Source organism: Hemicordylus capensis, chromosome 5 (assembly GCF_027244095.1).
Source record: "Hemicordylus capensis ecotype Gifberg chromosome 5, rHemCap1.1.pri, whole genome shotgun sequence".
Taxonomy (NCBI): domain Eukaryota; kingdom Metazoa; phylum Chordata; class Lepidosauria; order Squamata; family Cordylidae; genus Hemicordylus; species Hemicordylus capensis.
In genome coordinates, this window is record NC_069661.1 from 150033927 (window position 1) to 150051879 (window position 17953).

The following is a 17953-nucleotide window of genomic DNA, read 5'->3' on the forward strand; positions in this document are numbered from 1 at the left end:
GCAGCCTGTTCCTCTCCCTGTGCACAGGCTACTCTCAATAGGGATGTGCACGAACCTGTTCGGAGGCTTTTTTACGGGCCTCCGAACAGGTTTGAACACTGGCTAGTTCAAACGTTCGGTGGAGGGGGGGGTAGGCCTTTAAGGGCAGGGGCGGGTGCACTTATCCCTCCCCCACTCCCCCCCCGCCAACTCTGGAGTTTTCTAAAATCAACCTCCCTGCCTCCCCTTCTTTTTTGGCTGGAAGCACTGGGGGCACATCACATTCACACATGAGCCCATCTGATGTGCACAAGTGCATGTGCGACATGCACGCACTCTGTACCTCCGGCCACTTCTGGCCAAAGAAGAAGGGAGGTATGCTTACAAAACTCCAGCGCCGGCAGGGGGAAAGCGGAGGGAGGGGTAAATGCACCCTCCCCCACCCTGAAAATCATATCCCCCCCTTCAAGCCACCCATGCACAGTTCCGTGCACATCCCTAACTTTCAACAGAAGCAGGAACTGGGGCAGCACAGAATATAGAGGAGGAATCGGCTGTAGGATCATTCTCTGCTGTAAAGCATCTAAGAGCCTCAACTTGAACTAAATTGCCTGACTGTGACAGAGAACACCAACATGGCTAAAGCTCAGTGCAGCAGTATTATGAGGCGCTGTTTGGCTATTGTATAGCATAACTCTGTAATCTGCTTCTACAAGGGGAGCAGGATTTCAGCCTTGATCTCTTTTTTAGATCCACATGTAAATGTCCTCCTTCTCATGACCCAGTAGTAAGACTCCAGCCCCTACCAATTATCCTTTTTTTGTACATTAAAGTTGTGCTGTCAAGTCAACTCCTGGCGCCCACAGAGCCCTGTGGTTGTATTTGGTAGAATACGGGAGGGGTTTACCATTGCTGTCTCCCATGATGCATTTCAGCATCTTCCTATGCTGCTGCCCTATATAGGTGCTTTCCCTAGTCTGGGAAACATACCTGCGGGGAGTTGAACTGGCAACATCTGGCGTGTTAGGCAAGTCATTTCCTTCTGTACAGTGCCACAAATATGGATAATATCTCAATAGCTATTGGAATCAGCAGATATCATTGTTAATTGGTCCTGTAGGATGAAGAAAAGCAACAAATGTGTGGAGCAGGTGGTATGTGCATGGCACTCTGTGTATTGCATGAATGATAAAAAATACTGACAGCTGCTGCTGTACCTCTGTCATTTGGAGGCTGAGGCTGGCTACCAGTCTGGCTAACACCACCAGGACCCTTGAGGCAATCTGATAGACTGTTATTTTACTAAGACATAAGGGTATCTTGGGGGAAAAATTGTCTTAACTATAGGAACAAGCTGCAAAAGTTATTTAAGAAAAGATGCTAACTGTTAGTAATTGTCTGAATCCCATTTACTACTGTATATACAGCTGCTCAAGACCTTTGAAAAATCCACACTCTGAATACCTACAGGTAGCATGTGTAGCCATTTGCTTCAGCACCTATTCTTCAGCCATACTTGTGCCAAAGTGCACTTTCCCCCCTACACTGACCAAAAATCAGGTTGTCTCAAAAGTAGACATGATCATTGCTTCTTGCTAGATATGTAGTTCATAAATGGGTATATAACTTTCCATCATTCCCTCTCCCAAGTAAGCTGTAAAAAAAGTACCACAAAATCATTTGTAGACATTATTTTTATTGAAGCATTGGATTATTTTTAAATCTTGGTTCACTGTAGAGTGAAACATGTTTTATTCATGACCATAGACAGTTTAGGGCAGTAGGGTCATTATTATGTTGCTGGTGTAGGTACAACATTACCAGAAGATATCAATGTGACCCACAATAGAAACAAACCACAAATAAACACGAAGAAACATTCACTGCTTACAAACCACTCCATTACTACAGAGACCAAATGGCAGTTACTGTAAGTAAATCATCCACAGATGATTGTTTTGTTTTTGGACGAGGAAACAGAGGCTTCTGCTTGGAAGGGGAAGAGCTTTATCCATAGTTGCTTAGTAGAAAAGGTTTAAATGTCAAGCATTTGTCTTGCCCACAAAACAACAATAACCAACAGACATATCAAAGAGGAAGAATGAAGGACATCAGTATCTTGTACAATCACTTCTGCAATTATCTTTTTGATTAGGCATTTTAGTTTTTTTTTACAAGTAGCATCCAACTGAAAGTAGCCCAAAAAATCAGCAGCAAATTTGTTATAGCAAGTAAATACAGTGCCAACGTGTCAAATTGTAGAAGAGAATATAGAGGACAAACAGTGATAACTTAATCATATAAAATATGATACAGAGCCGAAATACAGTGCAATTAAATACCTATGTGACGAAGAATGTTAAATATTGTACTTAATACTGTAGCTTCTGACATAAAATATGGAAAGTCTTTGTGCTTAAAGGTATGCTTATTTTTCCTATTAAAAACAGAGCCAGTTGCTTACTTCCAATACTGCCACTGTAACTTGGTATTACAACAGATCACAATTTTTCACAGACACATCAACATTAAAAACATTTACCTATGAGAAAATAAGTCACTTCTCATTAGATCACAGTGCGAAAAGAGTGGTGTAACGCTGTCTTGATGGAAGCTTTCGAAATATTCATCAAGAAAAAAGTCCTGATAAACCAGACTTTAGTGCTAGATTGAAAAGAATGGAAAGCGACACATCACAAGTTGGGAGGGGAAAGAAAAGAAATGTCTTGTTCTTCATGGGTATCGCCTAAGTGACCTTCGTCTTCTGTTGTAGAAATGCCTGAGCCCATGTTGCCGTGAAAAATTCATCATGTAATTTTGTTTGCGAGTGCTGTTCAGTAGAAAGAGGGTGGAAGAGAAGAATATAAGATGCTTTTGTATACGTATATGCTAGAAATATTTTCCCAAGTGCAAAGGCTGCATTCTTTTACAGATACATGTCTCATTTTATCTTATATTCATTATTTATATTCATACTAAATATATATATTCATATAATTTATATTCATAATTTATATTCATACAAAATTACGAACATTTAGTTCATAAATCCTGAATTACAGGATTTAAGCATAACCAGCTTTCTCTGAATTGTTGATTAAATAAATAACAAGAACGATTAACTCCTTTTTCTGCACTTTTATTTAAACACAACTATATGTAACAGAGACAAGACCCCTGCACAACTCAAAATTGTTCTTTATTTTTGAATAAATAACCCTCTCTGACCCTGTGAACTGCACCTTTACTATCCCATCTAATTTCTTTTAGAATATAAAATGAGGAAAGAACATTTAGCATTATGCATTTATTCTCTAAATAATACAAAATTAAATCAAACAAAACTTCCTGGTGTAAAAAAACAACACCCCTGCTATCCTGAAGTAATTGTTCAGGTGATTAATGCTACATATATATATACTTCCCTCCATCTGCCAGGTTTGAAGACCTATGCCTCAGCGGAGTGATGGTTAATGACTGGGATTTGCAAAAGCTTCCCTGTCCATCTAAATGGAGAAAGCCAATTCACACATACATACCTTTGGACATGCAGATCATTTCCCCGAACTGAATAACTGGGGATCCTGATGCATGTAGAAATGCCATGTGTGCATCAGAGCACACAGTTATTACACTTATATTCTGCTCATTCTTTGGAAGGCTCAGAGGGATTATGTGGGACTCTCTGGGACCTGCTTAGCTTTAACACTGAAACAGTGTCATGTAGCCTCAGACCATTCGCTGGACTCTATAAACTGTAAATATTTATAAACTTCTTTTCTATCCAAAATATACTGAAAACAATGAACATGTTACTTTGGAAAGGGTGCTAACCTACTGCTGGTTAGCTTGAGATTCCCAGCTGCATATGAAAAGCCTACCTGATGTTTGAAGATGTCATTTTCCTACAGAAAGGCTGATGTATAATTAGACTAATACTAGATTACGACAAGGAATAATGAAAATTTTAATCCAATAGCAATTCTGTATTTGTATTTGTTGTTGGGGTTAAGAAGGCATAGCCATATGACTAGGGTAGATTTCAGTGATTCAGCCTCCAAACCGGGGTGTAGCTATAATTGGGCAGATGGGTTCAAAGATGAGTTTCCCAGCTCCTACAAGCCGCCCAGCTCCACCCTTCCCTATTTTCTTCATTATCTCCCTCACTCTGAGGGGCCGCTGGGGAAAGGGGCAAACACCCTCTCCCCTAGCTATGCCCCGCCACCAAAGAAACACTATCTGCTTTTATCTACAGGAAAAAACATGGCTTTATGTTCATTCATGGATGGAACTAACTTTTGACCCAGATGCAGCTGTTTCTATATTATTGAAATATGCAGACAGTAATGTAGTCTGTAAGCAAATGTGCAGAAAATACATTCTGTGGGATCCATGATGATACAAGTACAAGCAGGGTACCATTCTTTTCATTAGAGCATGGAGAATCAGGTTCTGGGTGGTGATAGGTTCTAAACCCTGGCAGTTAAATGTTATGGGGAAAAACAAAATGGTGTCCAACTTTTTCACAAAATTCATATAAAGCAGTATTTTGTGCATTTGTGTGTCCTTAAACATTACTTACACATTTAGTCATTAAGAGACATTTATTAGTTCTACATATCACAAAAATAACATATGCAGGCATAAATGTAGGTAGAGTCAGTCGCCAAAGTCATACGTAATAATAACATGGAAATGTATAACTTCTAATCATCATCATCATCATCATCACAACCACCACCACCACCACTAAAACTAAATCCTATTTCATCTTGATGAGTATCACTGAAGTTGTTGCAAACCTTGGGGTCTCCTTCCCATTTACACATTTTGATACACCTCGGACTATCTGTCAGACATGTGCAGGGTGGAGAACATCTTTGGCTACACAAACAGCTACACAATTCCAATATAATGGAAGGCGCACAGGGCATTGTTCATACTATTGGTTCATATCCAGCTCCTACTTTTTTCCAACCTAGTTCTGTGGGTGTTAGTACATCGGCATATGGGATAATATCTTGATTCTACTGAAGTGCCCATAGGTTTGCTCTTAGAATGGCTGGGTGCAGTGATCTCGTTGGAGGGAGATTCTCATCTTTGCATACCTTCTTTGTGAATAACTGCCACCTTATATCTTCAATATCTTTCACTGACAGCAGGGTGTAGTGGTTAGAGTGTTGGACTATGACTTGGGGAGATCCAGGTTCAAATCCCCATTCAGCCATGAAACTCACTGGGTGACTCTGGGCCAGTCATGTATCTCTCAGCCTAACCTACCTCACAGGGTTGCTATGAGGGTAAACATAACCACGTACACCATTCTGGGCTCCTTGGAGGAAGAGCAGGATATAAATGTATATATGTATGTTTGTATGTATGTATGTATAAATAAAATAAAATAAAATAAATAAATTGCTGCTTGGGGACCTAAAGTTGACAGATGAAGGTTTCTATGGCAGCCATGAGGTCTTCAGTAGTAGAGGATAAGTATGGTACCCAATTTGGCCAAGGCTTCTAAGATGTCATTGTTAGTCGAATTAAATGCCTTCCACCATTTCAATTTTCCATCTGACCCAGATAATGCATGCAGCCTTGGCAGTGCGGAGGCCTTTAGGTTACCTAGGTAAGCTAAAGTGTGCTGTCAAGTTGATTTCAACTCCTGGCGCCCACAGAGCCCTGTGGTTTTCTTTTGGTAGAATAAAGAGGGGTTTACCATTGCCGCCTCCTGCACAGTATGAGATGATGCCTTTCAGCATCTTCCTATATCAATGCTGCTCGATATAGTACCAGTGGGGATTCGAACCAGCAACCTTCTGCTTGTTTGTCAAGCATTTCCCCGCTGCACCATTGTAAATTGGGGCAAGATCAATGTACCGATTCATGCCATGTCCCAGGAAAATTCCAAGTTCTGGTAGAAGTATAGGGTATCTTCTAAGGGCCAAACTGTAACATCAGGGTCAGGGGAATGCACAGGCATTTTAAAATTGTTATTTGATGTTCTAGACAAATCACATGAAGAATAATCTTAATGTGTGCTTCCCTCTGGGTAGTTGATCCCTCTGATGTACATTTGCTTCCAGGGATGGATGCCACTTTGTTTCCCTCCCTAGGTTTGGAGCCCATCACCATCCAGAACCGGATTCTCCATACAGTACTTTATTGAAAAGAATGGTACCCTGCTTATACTTGCATCATTCATCACAGATCACACAGAACGAACTCATTTATTTACGGTCAACGACCAAATAAACACTACAGGCAAATCCCACAGATGTACGTTTGCTTGCAGACTAATAGGTTGCATTTTTAAATAGATGTTTATAGCAAAAAGGCTCTTCAAAGTCATCTATAAACTGAAAATAGATATAACTCCACCTATTGCTCTAGCAGGCAAAAATTCCCTGCCTTATCAGAGGAACTGATAATCAGCAAGAGAGGGGTAATTATCAAATGCAGGAATCACAGATACTTTGGATCAGCCCCCAGTAGGACAGTCCACTATGTAGCAGGCTGGGTGGCTCCTACCCATAACCACAAAAATGAATTCCATGCAGAGGCACTCTTAGGACCAGGCCACGGGGATCTGGCCAGGTCCTCTGCCACCTGGGGGGGAGGCCTCCAGATGCTCCCCTCCATGATGGCCGCAGCTGCCCGCGGCAGTCCCCAGCAAGTGTGCATGCGCTGTGCTGGTAGTGCTGCCGCCAGTGGCCATCTTTGCAGGCTGCCACCACAGTAGTGTGTGGACAGGGGCCAGGCGAGGACCTCAGTGGGAATGGGGCACTGCTGCTGCTGCTGCTAGCGCCCAGAGGTCCTGCAGGCTGCTGCTGCTTAGGGGCGGGCAGGCATGAGTCCACCGAGCCTGGAAGTCAGTTATTACCTCTAAATAAACAATTCCTCCCCATACTGTTTGAGAAGGATAGCAACCCAATTCCAAGTGAGAAGCTAGTGAAGTCTGGATACATGCTCATTTTGTATATTGGGGCAGAGATATCTGCACATATTTAGTGAGTGGTGGGAGAGACTGTTTCTTGAAGTTCAACCTAAAACTATACTGCATCATCTGTTACAACTTATTCTTATTTCTCACTGTCTTCTTGAATTGAAAAATGGATTACAGGAATTCAGTTCAAATCCCACTCCTTTCTGTGTTCTGATTTGTAGATTAGGAACTGCCAGGTATGAGTCTGAATGTTTATCTTTTGATATGCTCAAATGCTTTTGGAAATCAAAATGAAGAAGTCATTCAACAATACTCAGAAGAACTCTTTTCAAATTTCACTTGACTGCAATTAGTCAAGGGCGCAGAACACTCCAGAATTACAGGATTGGCCCTCAGACACAGGGACACACACTTGGATAGGAAGGAATACCACTGACTCATTTCAGTTTCAGCTTCAAATATGAATATCAGCATTAAAGAAGTGAATGTATTGATAATTTTAAAAGTATAATGGCTACATTGATACAGTGGTTGTGAAATTACTTACCTTACTCTAGTGTAAAACCAATGACAGCAAATAATGAAATACAACACAAATTAGAAAATGTATTTCAATGCATGCAGCACTGTGATTAGTCATAAAAGCCTGATGAGGTTTAGAAGCAATATAGGATTTTTCATCTCTTTCAAAAATAAAAATTGAACAAATTACTTTCTCATTGTATAGGAAATTTTATATGCTTGTTTCATCATTCAAAATACTTTTACAAACATCACATTAATTCTAGAAATACAACTTGTATTACATTGAAAGCTGGTGTAAATAGGGGGTAAGTCTGTATAATGCAATATTTTAACATTTGCTGTACTAGAGTAGGTATAATCTTTCTTCAACTGTACATATAAAATGGCTCTACTAAAGAGATAAAGCAAGGAGGATGGCTATCTAAAATAATGAACTTTTGTTATTGCTAGAAATACGAATTCTCATCAAAATATTGCAAGAATAAGCATAAAGGCTCTTTGCAACATTTTTTTTAGATAATATGTGTCAAAATGTGAAGTTAGCTTAATCATGAAAAGCACGATGGTGATGATGTCTATGGAAAATTAAAAACATGCTTATAAGCAGAAACTCATAATATTATTATTCTAATGTTTGGTCTCATGATAAAATTAATATTGTGAAAAGGATGTGGAGGTTCCTCCTAACTTCTTGGCAACTAACATTCTGATGGGAGTCATAAATGTACCAGGAATGAGTGACAAAGCCTCACCCCTCAGCTATTAATAATATTTGACCAGAGTTCATTTGGAGGTGTTTGCATGTACCTCACAAAGGGCCATTTCTTCCTAAGAAGGGCAAACAAGGGTATAGAGTTCCATTGTGCAACTGACAGGCTGTGATCTTTGATTAGGGAAGCAATGATGTGCAAAGGACATACAAAGCTGGTTCTAGACTCTATATAAAGAATAATTTAAATGAGTGTAGGAGGAAAATAATTTCCTGGACAGGAAGTTAATATGTCTTAATTCTCATAGAAACTACAGATACAGTAATGGATCTGCCCCAAAATGTCTTCCCAACCAAATGCACTGCAGTCAAAAATGGAAGTAAAGAAACGGGCAGAGAACGAATGTGGACAGTTTCAGATGCTTTTATTTTAATTGTTGTTAAATGTTCTTTATAATCTATACTAAGCAATATATTCTGCTTTTAGACAGATTTTAACACGTCCTTGACCTTTCTTCTCCTACTAATTGAGCAGTTCCCCGCTAACTGAGCAAAAAGGCACCTTCTTAAAGTGGCGAGTCTCTGTATTGGACAGGGGGGAGAGCAACTGGCCCTATCCAGCCCCAGCACAGCATCCCTCCAGTGGATGTTGCTGGTGTCTGTTCTTATGTTTGTTTTTAGATTGTGAGCCCTTGGGGATGGAATCATCTTTATTTCTCAATGTAGACCGCTTTGGGAACTTTTATTGAAAAGCAGTATATACTATAACTTTTTGTTGTCATTGTTTTATTGCATGTACTAAAATTTTTGATTGATGGGCATGTATTTTTGCCTTTCCTTGCACAAATAAAGGTGCATGTTAAGTTCCTGCAATCAAGCCTGGGTCAACATTTTTTCTGTTATTAGAAATGGAGCTAAATTCTGTATTTTTAGCTTTAAAATGATCTGTATGGGTTACAAGTTTTTTTATGGTCAAGGGAGTTTGACTGTGTAATATAAATAAACAAAAATACAATACAATAAATCTATAGCATATGGCACTGTTTATGACTCTTCTGTAACTTCTGTTCTAGACTAGAAATTAGAATCTTGGTCAAGGAAAAGTTACTTTTTCAGTCTTTCCAGAGTTTGGCTGATGTGTTCTCAAGGGCATAAGAAGGATGGTCTGACAGTGACCTACCAGCTGATGATGGCCCTCCCTCATTCATATTGACTGGGATCCTAGAGCTACTTTAGGTGCACCCAAGGGCATGTCTACCACCAGGACCTTTGACTTTTCCCTTTCGGTGGCAACCATGCCCAACCCGCTATATAAAAAACTGCTTTCGTGAATATCTTGCAGTTCCAAAGAGGTTTGTCATGCATAGGTAGGAAATTGTTTTATCATTCTTTGGAGCTGAGCCATTGTCCACCCAGAGATCTTAGCAGCTACATAGGATATTTGCATCCTCCTTCACTGCACATACACTTCAGTGTGAACTAGGGCTTCCCTGTTTATGACTGGGTGGTACTTATGTAAAAATGTATTGCATACACATCCTGTTCAGGTTCTGGATGCAGAAGGAAGGTGCATAATCCCAACTGCATCTGTACCCTACCATCTGTAAAGCCTACATGAGGCTGTGTGAACTGGCCCTTAGGCAAAAAAGACAGGTTGATTTGACTAGATTCAAAGCAGAATAGGGTTTCTGTACTTTTTAATAGTTGTGTAGAAAGGGAATTTTGGGAAATGCCTTTCATGCAGCTATAAGAAAAACTATACCTGCTGAATTCTTTCTTCAGCACAACTATTAGAAGTACAAGAGGAAAAACCTATTTTTATAGGTTACCTGTGTGATGTACTTCATTATCCATAGCACGCTAATTTCCTATAGCATGTTCAGTTGCTTCTACAACCTCCTTATTGATTCCCTTCTATTAATTCCCTTAATTGTCTGCTTGAAAAATTAGTTCACTTATTAAGCAATGCTTTCTCCCATAAATACTCCCACTGCTGTGAATTAAAATTTGCTGGTGAGCCACTCCCACTGCTGTGAATTAAAATTTGCTGGTGAGCCACTGCTTCAGGTATTACCACTATCTGAGGTGAGATTATCCTCTACAAAAAAGGGTGTTTTCAGTGGTGGCACCAAGAAGATCTGTCAGGTACGCTAACAATCAATTAATCACATATCTTTTCCACCTAGTTTTGTGAGAATGTGGCTCTCACCAATCTATTTTTATTTGCTGATGGTAGTTATAACATTTTAAGAAAAAAGTATTTTATGTAACTGATTCATTTCAAAGTGTTTTATCATTATGTTGTGTTTTAAATGATTCTTTGTAAGCTGCTTTGAGGGCCTCTATGGCAGAATAATGTCATATAAATTTGTAAACAAACAAAACAAAATCTAACAGATTTCACATTAAGAAATATCCTTCTTTAATGCTTTAACTATTAAGGCCTTCTTGTCTCTCTCCTTCATTCCATCCATTAAGTTTTAGAGACATTAATCCTGAAAGAGAGAGTCAGGACTTGCTCAAAATAGAAAACAGCTTCCAAAATGTGCTATTTTATGTAGGTATCTCAGAAATCTTTATGCAATCAATATCAGATGCACCAGGCAAGTCAGGAAAAAGGTTCATACTACTTCTACTTCAAACTTAAATCTTGACATCAGAGAGGCGAAGCCCAGCAGCATGTGTCAAAAAACAAAAGCAGCCAAGCATGAACAATTACTTAGTGTTGGGTGAAGTCTATAATTTGGGCAGGCGTGGATGCCATGCAAGCAAGTGCCTTTCAGTGCAAAACAGAACAGGACTAACTACAGATGGAGTAATCGGAGTTGCTGTTCTCACCTTTATTCATTTAAATTAGGGCTATAGAACAAAGTTGATTTTTAAAAATCAATTTACTGCCTTGCTTTGAAGTCAGCAGTGGCTGAATTTAAATATTAGCACAGAAAAATACTGTTGACATTAGTGATGACAACAGATTCTCTCAACTAATTCACAAGATCAATTTATTTTTACTTTTGGGTAATCATCTTAAACACAGTGGTACAGATCCAGTTAAAATTAGTTGTGATTAACTCTATTGCTTCAGTGGGACTTAAGTTGTTTATTAAATATATTTATTAAAGCCATTGGTTAGCTGCCTTTCCAGTGCTCAAGATGGCATACAATAGTAAAGAAGAACATCAGAACTATAACTCAATAAACAATGAAAATAAAAAGATCAGGGCCAAACTAGCCTCCTGAACCAAAGGCTAAATGGAAGGGATGTGCTCTGCATCTCCTTCAGAAGGCCAATATTCATATTTATTTATTTTTTAAAAAATATTTATCATATTTTTATACTGCCTGATATGTATATCACTAGGTGGTGTACAAAATTTAAAAGATTTAAAATTTGACACAGATTAAAATACATGACACAATAAAAACAAAAGCATAAAAGAGATATTAAAACAAATTATTAAAATTAATTCTAATTAAAAGCCTGCGAGAACAGGAGAGTCTTGAGGGTCTTCCTGAAAATAAACAGAGAAGGAGATGCCCTTATTTCAACAGGGAGCACATTCCAAAGTCCTGGGGCAGCCACAGAGAAAGCCTGGTCCTGGGTCACCACCAGACGAGCCGGTGGCAACTGTAACTGGACCTCTCCAGTAAGAGGTCTGGAGACCTATAAAGAGGGGGATAGAGCGGGGAATTGCAGACCTGAGGGGAGATCATTCCATAGCCTCATGCCAGTTGATGTGAAAGCCCTGCTTCTTGACATGTGAGGACTTGGAACATGAAGTGGGGCCTGAGCCCATGGTTTGCTCGCGTGGAAACAATATAGGTGGAGGCACTCTATGAGATATGTGGCCCCAGATCATGAAGGCCTTTGAAGGTAACAATCAGTATGTTGAATTGAACCTAGAAGTAAACTGGCAACCAATGCGGTTGGAATAAAATCAGCCCAATATGTTCATGCTGTCACATAGAGATAAACGTATGTCATAGAGATATGCACGGATTGGATTTTGTGATTCAATTTGAGCTCGAATTGAATTGCAAAATCCGCAAATTGATTTGATTTAAGAGCCATTTTGTCCAGGGACAGCTGGACTACCAATTGGGGTTGTGGGTAGACCAGCCCTCCACCCCGGAATTAGTGCATCAGCCTGCCTCGGAGGACTGGTCTACTGGGTAGACCAGTCTTGTGAGGCGGGGTGATGTGCTATGTCCAGAGTGGTGGGCTGATCTACTCACCAACTCCAATCAGTAGATCAGCTCTCCCAGGAAAAACTGTGCCATTTTGATGCCTGTTTTTCCAGAGAGAGCTGGTATACCAATTGGGGTTGATGGGTAGACCAGCCCTCCGCACCAGACTTAACATGTCGGCCCACCTTGGAGGACTGGTCTTCCCAGTAGACCAGTCCTCCGAGGCAGGCCAACATGCTAAGTCCAGGGCAGAGGTTGGTCTACCCGCCAACCCCAACTGGAAGACCAGCTCTCCTGGGGGGAAATGACCTCAAAATGGTGCTTGAATCACTCAAGTCGATTTGAGTCGAATTGGGGGTGATTCAATTCAAATTAATCAGGCCCTCTCTTTTAGGGGCAATATGATTAGAGTTCAAATCACTTAAATCACCCTGATTTGAGCTCAAATCGATTCGACTTGAATCAATTTGCACATCTCTAGCATGGCAGCATTTAAACTAGCTTCAAACTGAATTTGAAGACAAAGGTAGCCACAAACAAGCTGCATGATTCTAGTCAAGCTTTGAGGTTAGAAAAGCCCAGGCAGTATTGTGATCCTCTGTATTCAAGAAGGGGTGGGGCCTGCACAGCAAATACTGCTGATAAAATGTGCTCTTTGCTACTTTTCAAAAAGCAAAGTTGGATCAAATAAAATCTCCCAAGCCTGCTCCAATGGGACAACTGCAAACCCATTTATCACAAGGCAACTACCCTTTTCAAGACCTGAGTAGATGCCACAAAAATTACCCCTGGATAAACTGGATTCATCTTCCATCTGTAGATCCTCATTTACCTGACCACAGCTTCCAAATACTGGGCGGGGGGACGGGGACGGGGGGACAGCAACCCCAAGGCGTTTAGTAGCTGACCTATGGAGCTGACTGCAAAACTATAGATGATCTCTCCCAAGATCCAAACAAGATCATTGTCAATACCAATCCCTGTAAAACCCTAAAATGCAACTTTCAGAGGGCAACTATTCTCTTCATTTGACTGGACAGAAAAGTTTGGAATCATTGGAGAGAAATCCTCACTGAAAGGCATGATCCATAGTATCAAAGACACTGAAAGGTTAAACAAAATTAATCAGGCTGTGATTAACTTGTTCCACTGGTTTCTGTAGGACTTAGTAATAACTAACTTTAGCTGGATCAAGGTCAATACCTGCACCAAGAGAGCTACAAGCACCTTCCAGAGGTAAAGCTTCTGTTAAAAACTGGTAATTTTCCAATCACATACAGTACTAGTTAATCGAATTAATGTTTTCAGCCCTAATTTAAGTGTATTAAGTGTATATCAAGAAATCAGTAGTTGGTAGCTAATAAAGTTTTAAAAGATGTAATCTAAGCTCAAATTTTTGTCAGGCTGACAAAAGGTTTTCAGTAAAACAACATTTGAACCTATCTATTGGGAAGGCACACCTCTCTCAGCCAACCACTGTAGCGATGAATCCCAGCCCGTCATGACACTAGAATTTCAGTTCTACAGGAACTAAATTGTTAGAAAAAAAGTAGATCATCTTTCTGTGATGTAATACAGCATAAACTAGTTATTCTGAGAATGAGACCCATTTTAGTTGAGGGGAGAATCAACAAAGTGAAGAAAAGTTTACTTGATAAAATCGTGGCAGGGAGTGAATATAGTGCTCTCTACCCATAAAAACCTGCTACAATAACCCCGTTTCTGAATAATATCATGCTTTCTTAAAAAAGGAAACTAACAAAGTATTAGTTGCTAATGCTGAAGCCCAGTTAAATCACAGTATTACTCTGTGCAGGAACAGCGCAATTTACTATTTTGCAGCACAGCAAAGGATGGAAATCAGGCTTATGCATCAATTTCAATGTTGCACACATTTTTCTGTACTGTCAATGCATAATGCACTTCAAAGTATTCTAGCTTTCAAAATAAGTTGAAACCCCACATTTCCCCTGCTGCTCTTCACAAATGTGTATTCTTCTGCCTTGTAGCTAACCTCAAAGGCCAGAGAAAGCTGAAGACCATAACAAGGATTTTCTTGTAAACAGGAACATTTCCTTACTAAATTCAACCTTTGTGCCATGCTGGAGGAATATCAGTACTTTCCAAGATGGGTGGTGGTGGTGGTGTTATGAGATGATTCATTATACTCACTGAACAACTTCTACGTGGTCCAGAGCCCACTGATCGTGACCTGTGCCACTATGGCGGGACTGCCACCAGCGAAGTAACACTCCTTTCATTCGTGCCTCCCTAAAGTTGTAGACAGAGGAGTCAGTTTAGAGAGGAGAAAAGCACCTAACAGCATGCATTATAGCTTAACCAGGGTGATCCTGTTTATCTGTCCTGGTTAAATGTGATTTAACCACAATGGTTGACCAGGATTGCCCATAAATTCTGGGATCTCACAATCAGATCTGCAGGGCTCAGTGATCTTAACCAGGTCCATTGTGGTTGTGTGAACTCAGCCAATCTGAAAGCAGAATTAAATATTTGATGGCAAACACTGGATTCTCAATCCTGTATTTGCCTTCAGTATTGGGATGGGAGTATTTGCAGGAGCAAAGAGGTATACAGTGAGAGGTGTTTAACCCTTCCCGACCTGCCACTTTCCCTCTGCAACCCTGCTCCCCCCACCCACCGCCCAGCTCCTTTGCCCTACATGGATGGCCCTTGGTGCGCTCTTCCACCCCGGCCATCCTCCTCGCAAGGAGATTTGGCAGGGTGATGCAGGCTGCTGCTCAATGTCTCTTCTTGCTGCCTTGTTGCTGCAGCACCACCTCCTCAGCCCTCCCTCCTCCTCCTCAGCAGCTGCTCCTCCATCCACCACTCAGCCCTACTCAGCAGCTGCCTTCTCTCTCCTCTGGACAACTCTTGTGAGATGTGCCATGTACCACGGGCTATGCGGCATACATCCTAAGGCTTTTAAATATATAGGAGATACTTACAGTGGTACATTGTAAGACACTCTTTGGGCTTGAATAAAGTCCTTTGGTTGATGTTGTGCAATGACTTGCCACGTAATTCCATTATTTACACTGTACTGGAGCAACACAGCCTTGTCAACAGTATTAGGATCACTCAGATTGGTGTTGCAGCTATCAGTTTGTGAAAGGCTTCCAATTTGCAGAACAAACATTATTTTGCTGAAAGTATATGAAATAAGGAATGATGTGAAAGAAGAAAATACTTCAGTGCAAGATCTACAATAAGGAATGAGCAAAACCATTACTAAAATAGTGGTCATTCAAAAAAAAAAGTTTAAACTTTATTATTCTTTCGGATTCTATCCAAAATTCTAACAGATTTACTGATATTGGATTTTCTAATCCAGTAATGGATTATCGGATTAGTAAATCCAATTACCTAATATTTGTGAAAGTTAACATCTTTGTCAATAGTTCCCTGTTACTTCTTCTATAGATGTCCAGGTGTAGGCATGGTTGATTGGCCTGGAGATCCCTGTGCAAAGCCAGAATCACTGTAGTGTGTGCTGTGAGAAGTCCACCAACTCCTTGGCAGTGACAGCAAAAAACACTGGCGTGATCACTGGTTCTTTTCACAGTGATTCTGTAGTGTGCTAGTTTACTTTACCAATGATGTAGTGTGAATGTAGTAAAATAGACATATATGAGAGCTTTGAATGTCTGATAAGAAGCATAGGCCAGAGACTGTATATACCTTGAATGTGCTCACGCATTTGTGCTTCACTCTCTGTCTGCACTGCATCATGGTACAATAATATGGCAGCACAGAGGGGACCAAATGACATCCACCATTAAGCCTGCCTATATTCCAATCTCATGCAAACAGAATATCAATAAGCACTGAACAAAGGGACCTTAACAACCCATACTAGTGGTGTGCATGGAACCATGGAGATGCGGTTCAATGCCGGGGGGTGGGTGGGTTCCCTTTAAGGGTGTGGGAGGGTGTACTTACCCCTCCTGCTGTTTCCCCCGTGCCGACGCTCCATTTCCCCCCAAATCCATGGGGTGGCAGCGTACCTCCCTGCCGCCCCTTCCCCCGTTCTCGGCCGGAAGTCTCAGCTGCATGTACACCTGCCACCCACCCATCGCACATGTCGCGTATGTCACGTGTGCGGGCGCACGCAACCAAGACTTCCGGCCACTTCAGGCCGAGAATGGGGGATGGGGCAGCAGGGAGGTACGCTGCCACCCCATGGATTTGGGGAAAAACAGAGCGCCGGTGGGGAGAAAGCAATGGGAGGGGTAAGTGCACCCTCCCCCACCCTTAAAGGGAGACCCCCACCGTGTTGAAACTTGAAGCCGGTGCTGCCTTCAAACTGGTTCGGAGGCCTTTAGAATGGCCTCCAGATCAGTTTGTGCACATCCCTAACCCTATTAAATATATTAAAGATTTAATCTATTAAAGCTAGATGTTGCACTAGATCCAGCTTGCCTCAGGGCACGCTCCATCTAGAATTTGCTTCCTAATCAATAATGAGCTGCTATCATGTTGCAAAGCAACCCCTGGTGCTTTATTGTTCATGGTTTTCTCTGTTCATCCTATCACTATTTTCCTTGTTTGTTATTGCATTCAATAATGCACTGATTTTCTCTTACTCCTTTTAATGGCAGCATTTCAGATTCATGATAACACAAAATTACCTTGCTCGGGTTAGGTCCAGGGGCTTAGTTATAGCTTGTCTTATCTGACATCCGTTGAAATACAGAGAGTCTCCATGTGCATATGGTGCCAGCTGTCCACATCCATTCCCTATAACTCCACCCTGAATGGTGTCCCAGTTTATTTCAGTGACTCTCGCTGATTCAAAATTATCTTTAATATAACTGGGAAGGTCGTGGCTGAAAACAGAGCAGTCATCACCTAGAAAGAACACATTAACATTATCACATTGACAAGCACTGAAGCCTCGTAACCGAGAATTTATGTTCATGTTATAAGAAAAGTCTAAACTTCAGATTAAGTCCTTGAACTTGGATGGGGATAATGTGAAAGCTCCAGTTGTTCTCTATGAAATATTACATCAAGTTTGCACTAAAACGTTTGCCCTCTTCTGCCACTTTAGAACATAGCCACTTTTAGCCATATCAATCTCTATCTATTGATTTTTAAATATAAAATATAATAACAGATCAAATGGATTTTCACAACTCACCTCTCTCAAGCTTACCCCTTTAATGTCATAAAGACATTATGACATTTAGAAAGAGGTGGTCAATCACATATCTTAGTGATACATATACAGCTAGGAATGACTGCCCAATTAAATCATATTTGCCTTGAGATTTTCTTCTGTTAAGCAAATTTGTTTTTACCAGCTAAGTTTGCCTTCAGAAAAATGCTATAAAAGTGGATAGTGGGCAGGTGGGGATCCTTAGTGTGTTAGTGTGGGGACGGGGCTTCTGATCACATTCTCAAGATGCTGTACACAAGTACAATAGCCCTCCTCTTGTTAGTGTCTGAAGCGAGCTCTGCTGTGGGACTGCGCACTGTAGTTTACGGGACTTCTCATGTATATCCTTAGGTACTTTGCTCGGCTGTCACTGGATGGAGATACTCCTGCAGAATTAAGTCTTTTTAGTTCAAAATTGAACATACAAGTG

The 17953-nt window shown here is 40.7% G+C and overlaps 1 protein-coding gene across 8 annotated transcripts in view; it reads right to left on the reverse strand.

Moving 5' to 3' along the window:
- Positions 1 to 1655: 1655 nt before the first annotated feature.
- RELN (reelin) overlaps positions 1656 to 17953 on the reverse strand; it is a 554313-nt gene continuing 538015 nt past the window's right edge. For 5 of the 8 annotated variants that reach the window (XM_053252916.1, XM_053252913.1, XM_053252911.1 and 2 more), the window contains 5 exons: positions 16994 to 17213; positions 15311 to 15508; positions 14517 to 14615; positions 7470 to 7605; positions 1656 to 2809 (listed from right to left, as the gene is read on the reverse strand). In XM_053252916.1, coding sequence (XP_053108891.1) covers positions 7476 to 7605; positions 14517 to 14615; positions 15311 to 15508; positions 16994 to 17213 — 647 coding nt within the window. In that variant the 3' untranslated portion in view covers positions 1656 to 2809; positions 7470 to 7475. Of the gene's footprint in view, positions 2810 to 7469; positions 7606 to 13653; positions 13875 to 14516; positions 14616 to 15310; positions 15509 to 16993; positions 17214 to 17953 lie in introns of those variants that run through there. The other 3 variants (XM_053252914.1, XM_053252912.1, XM_053252915.1) reach the window with 2 other exon arrangements.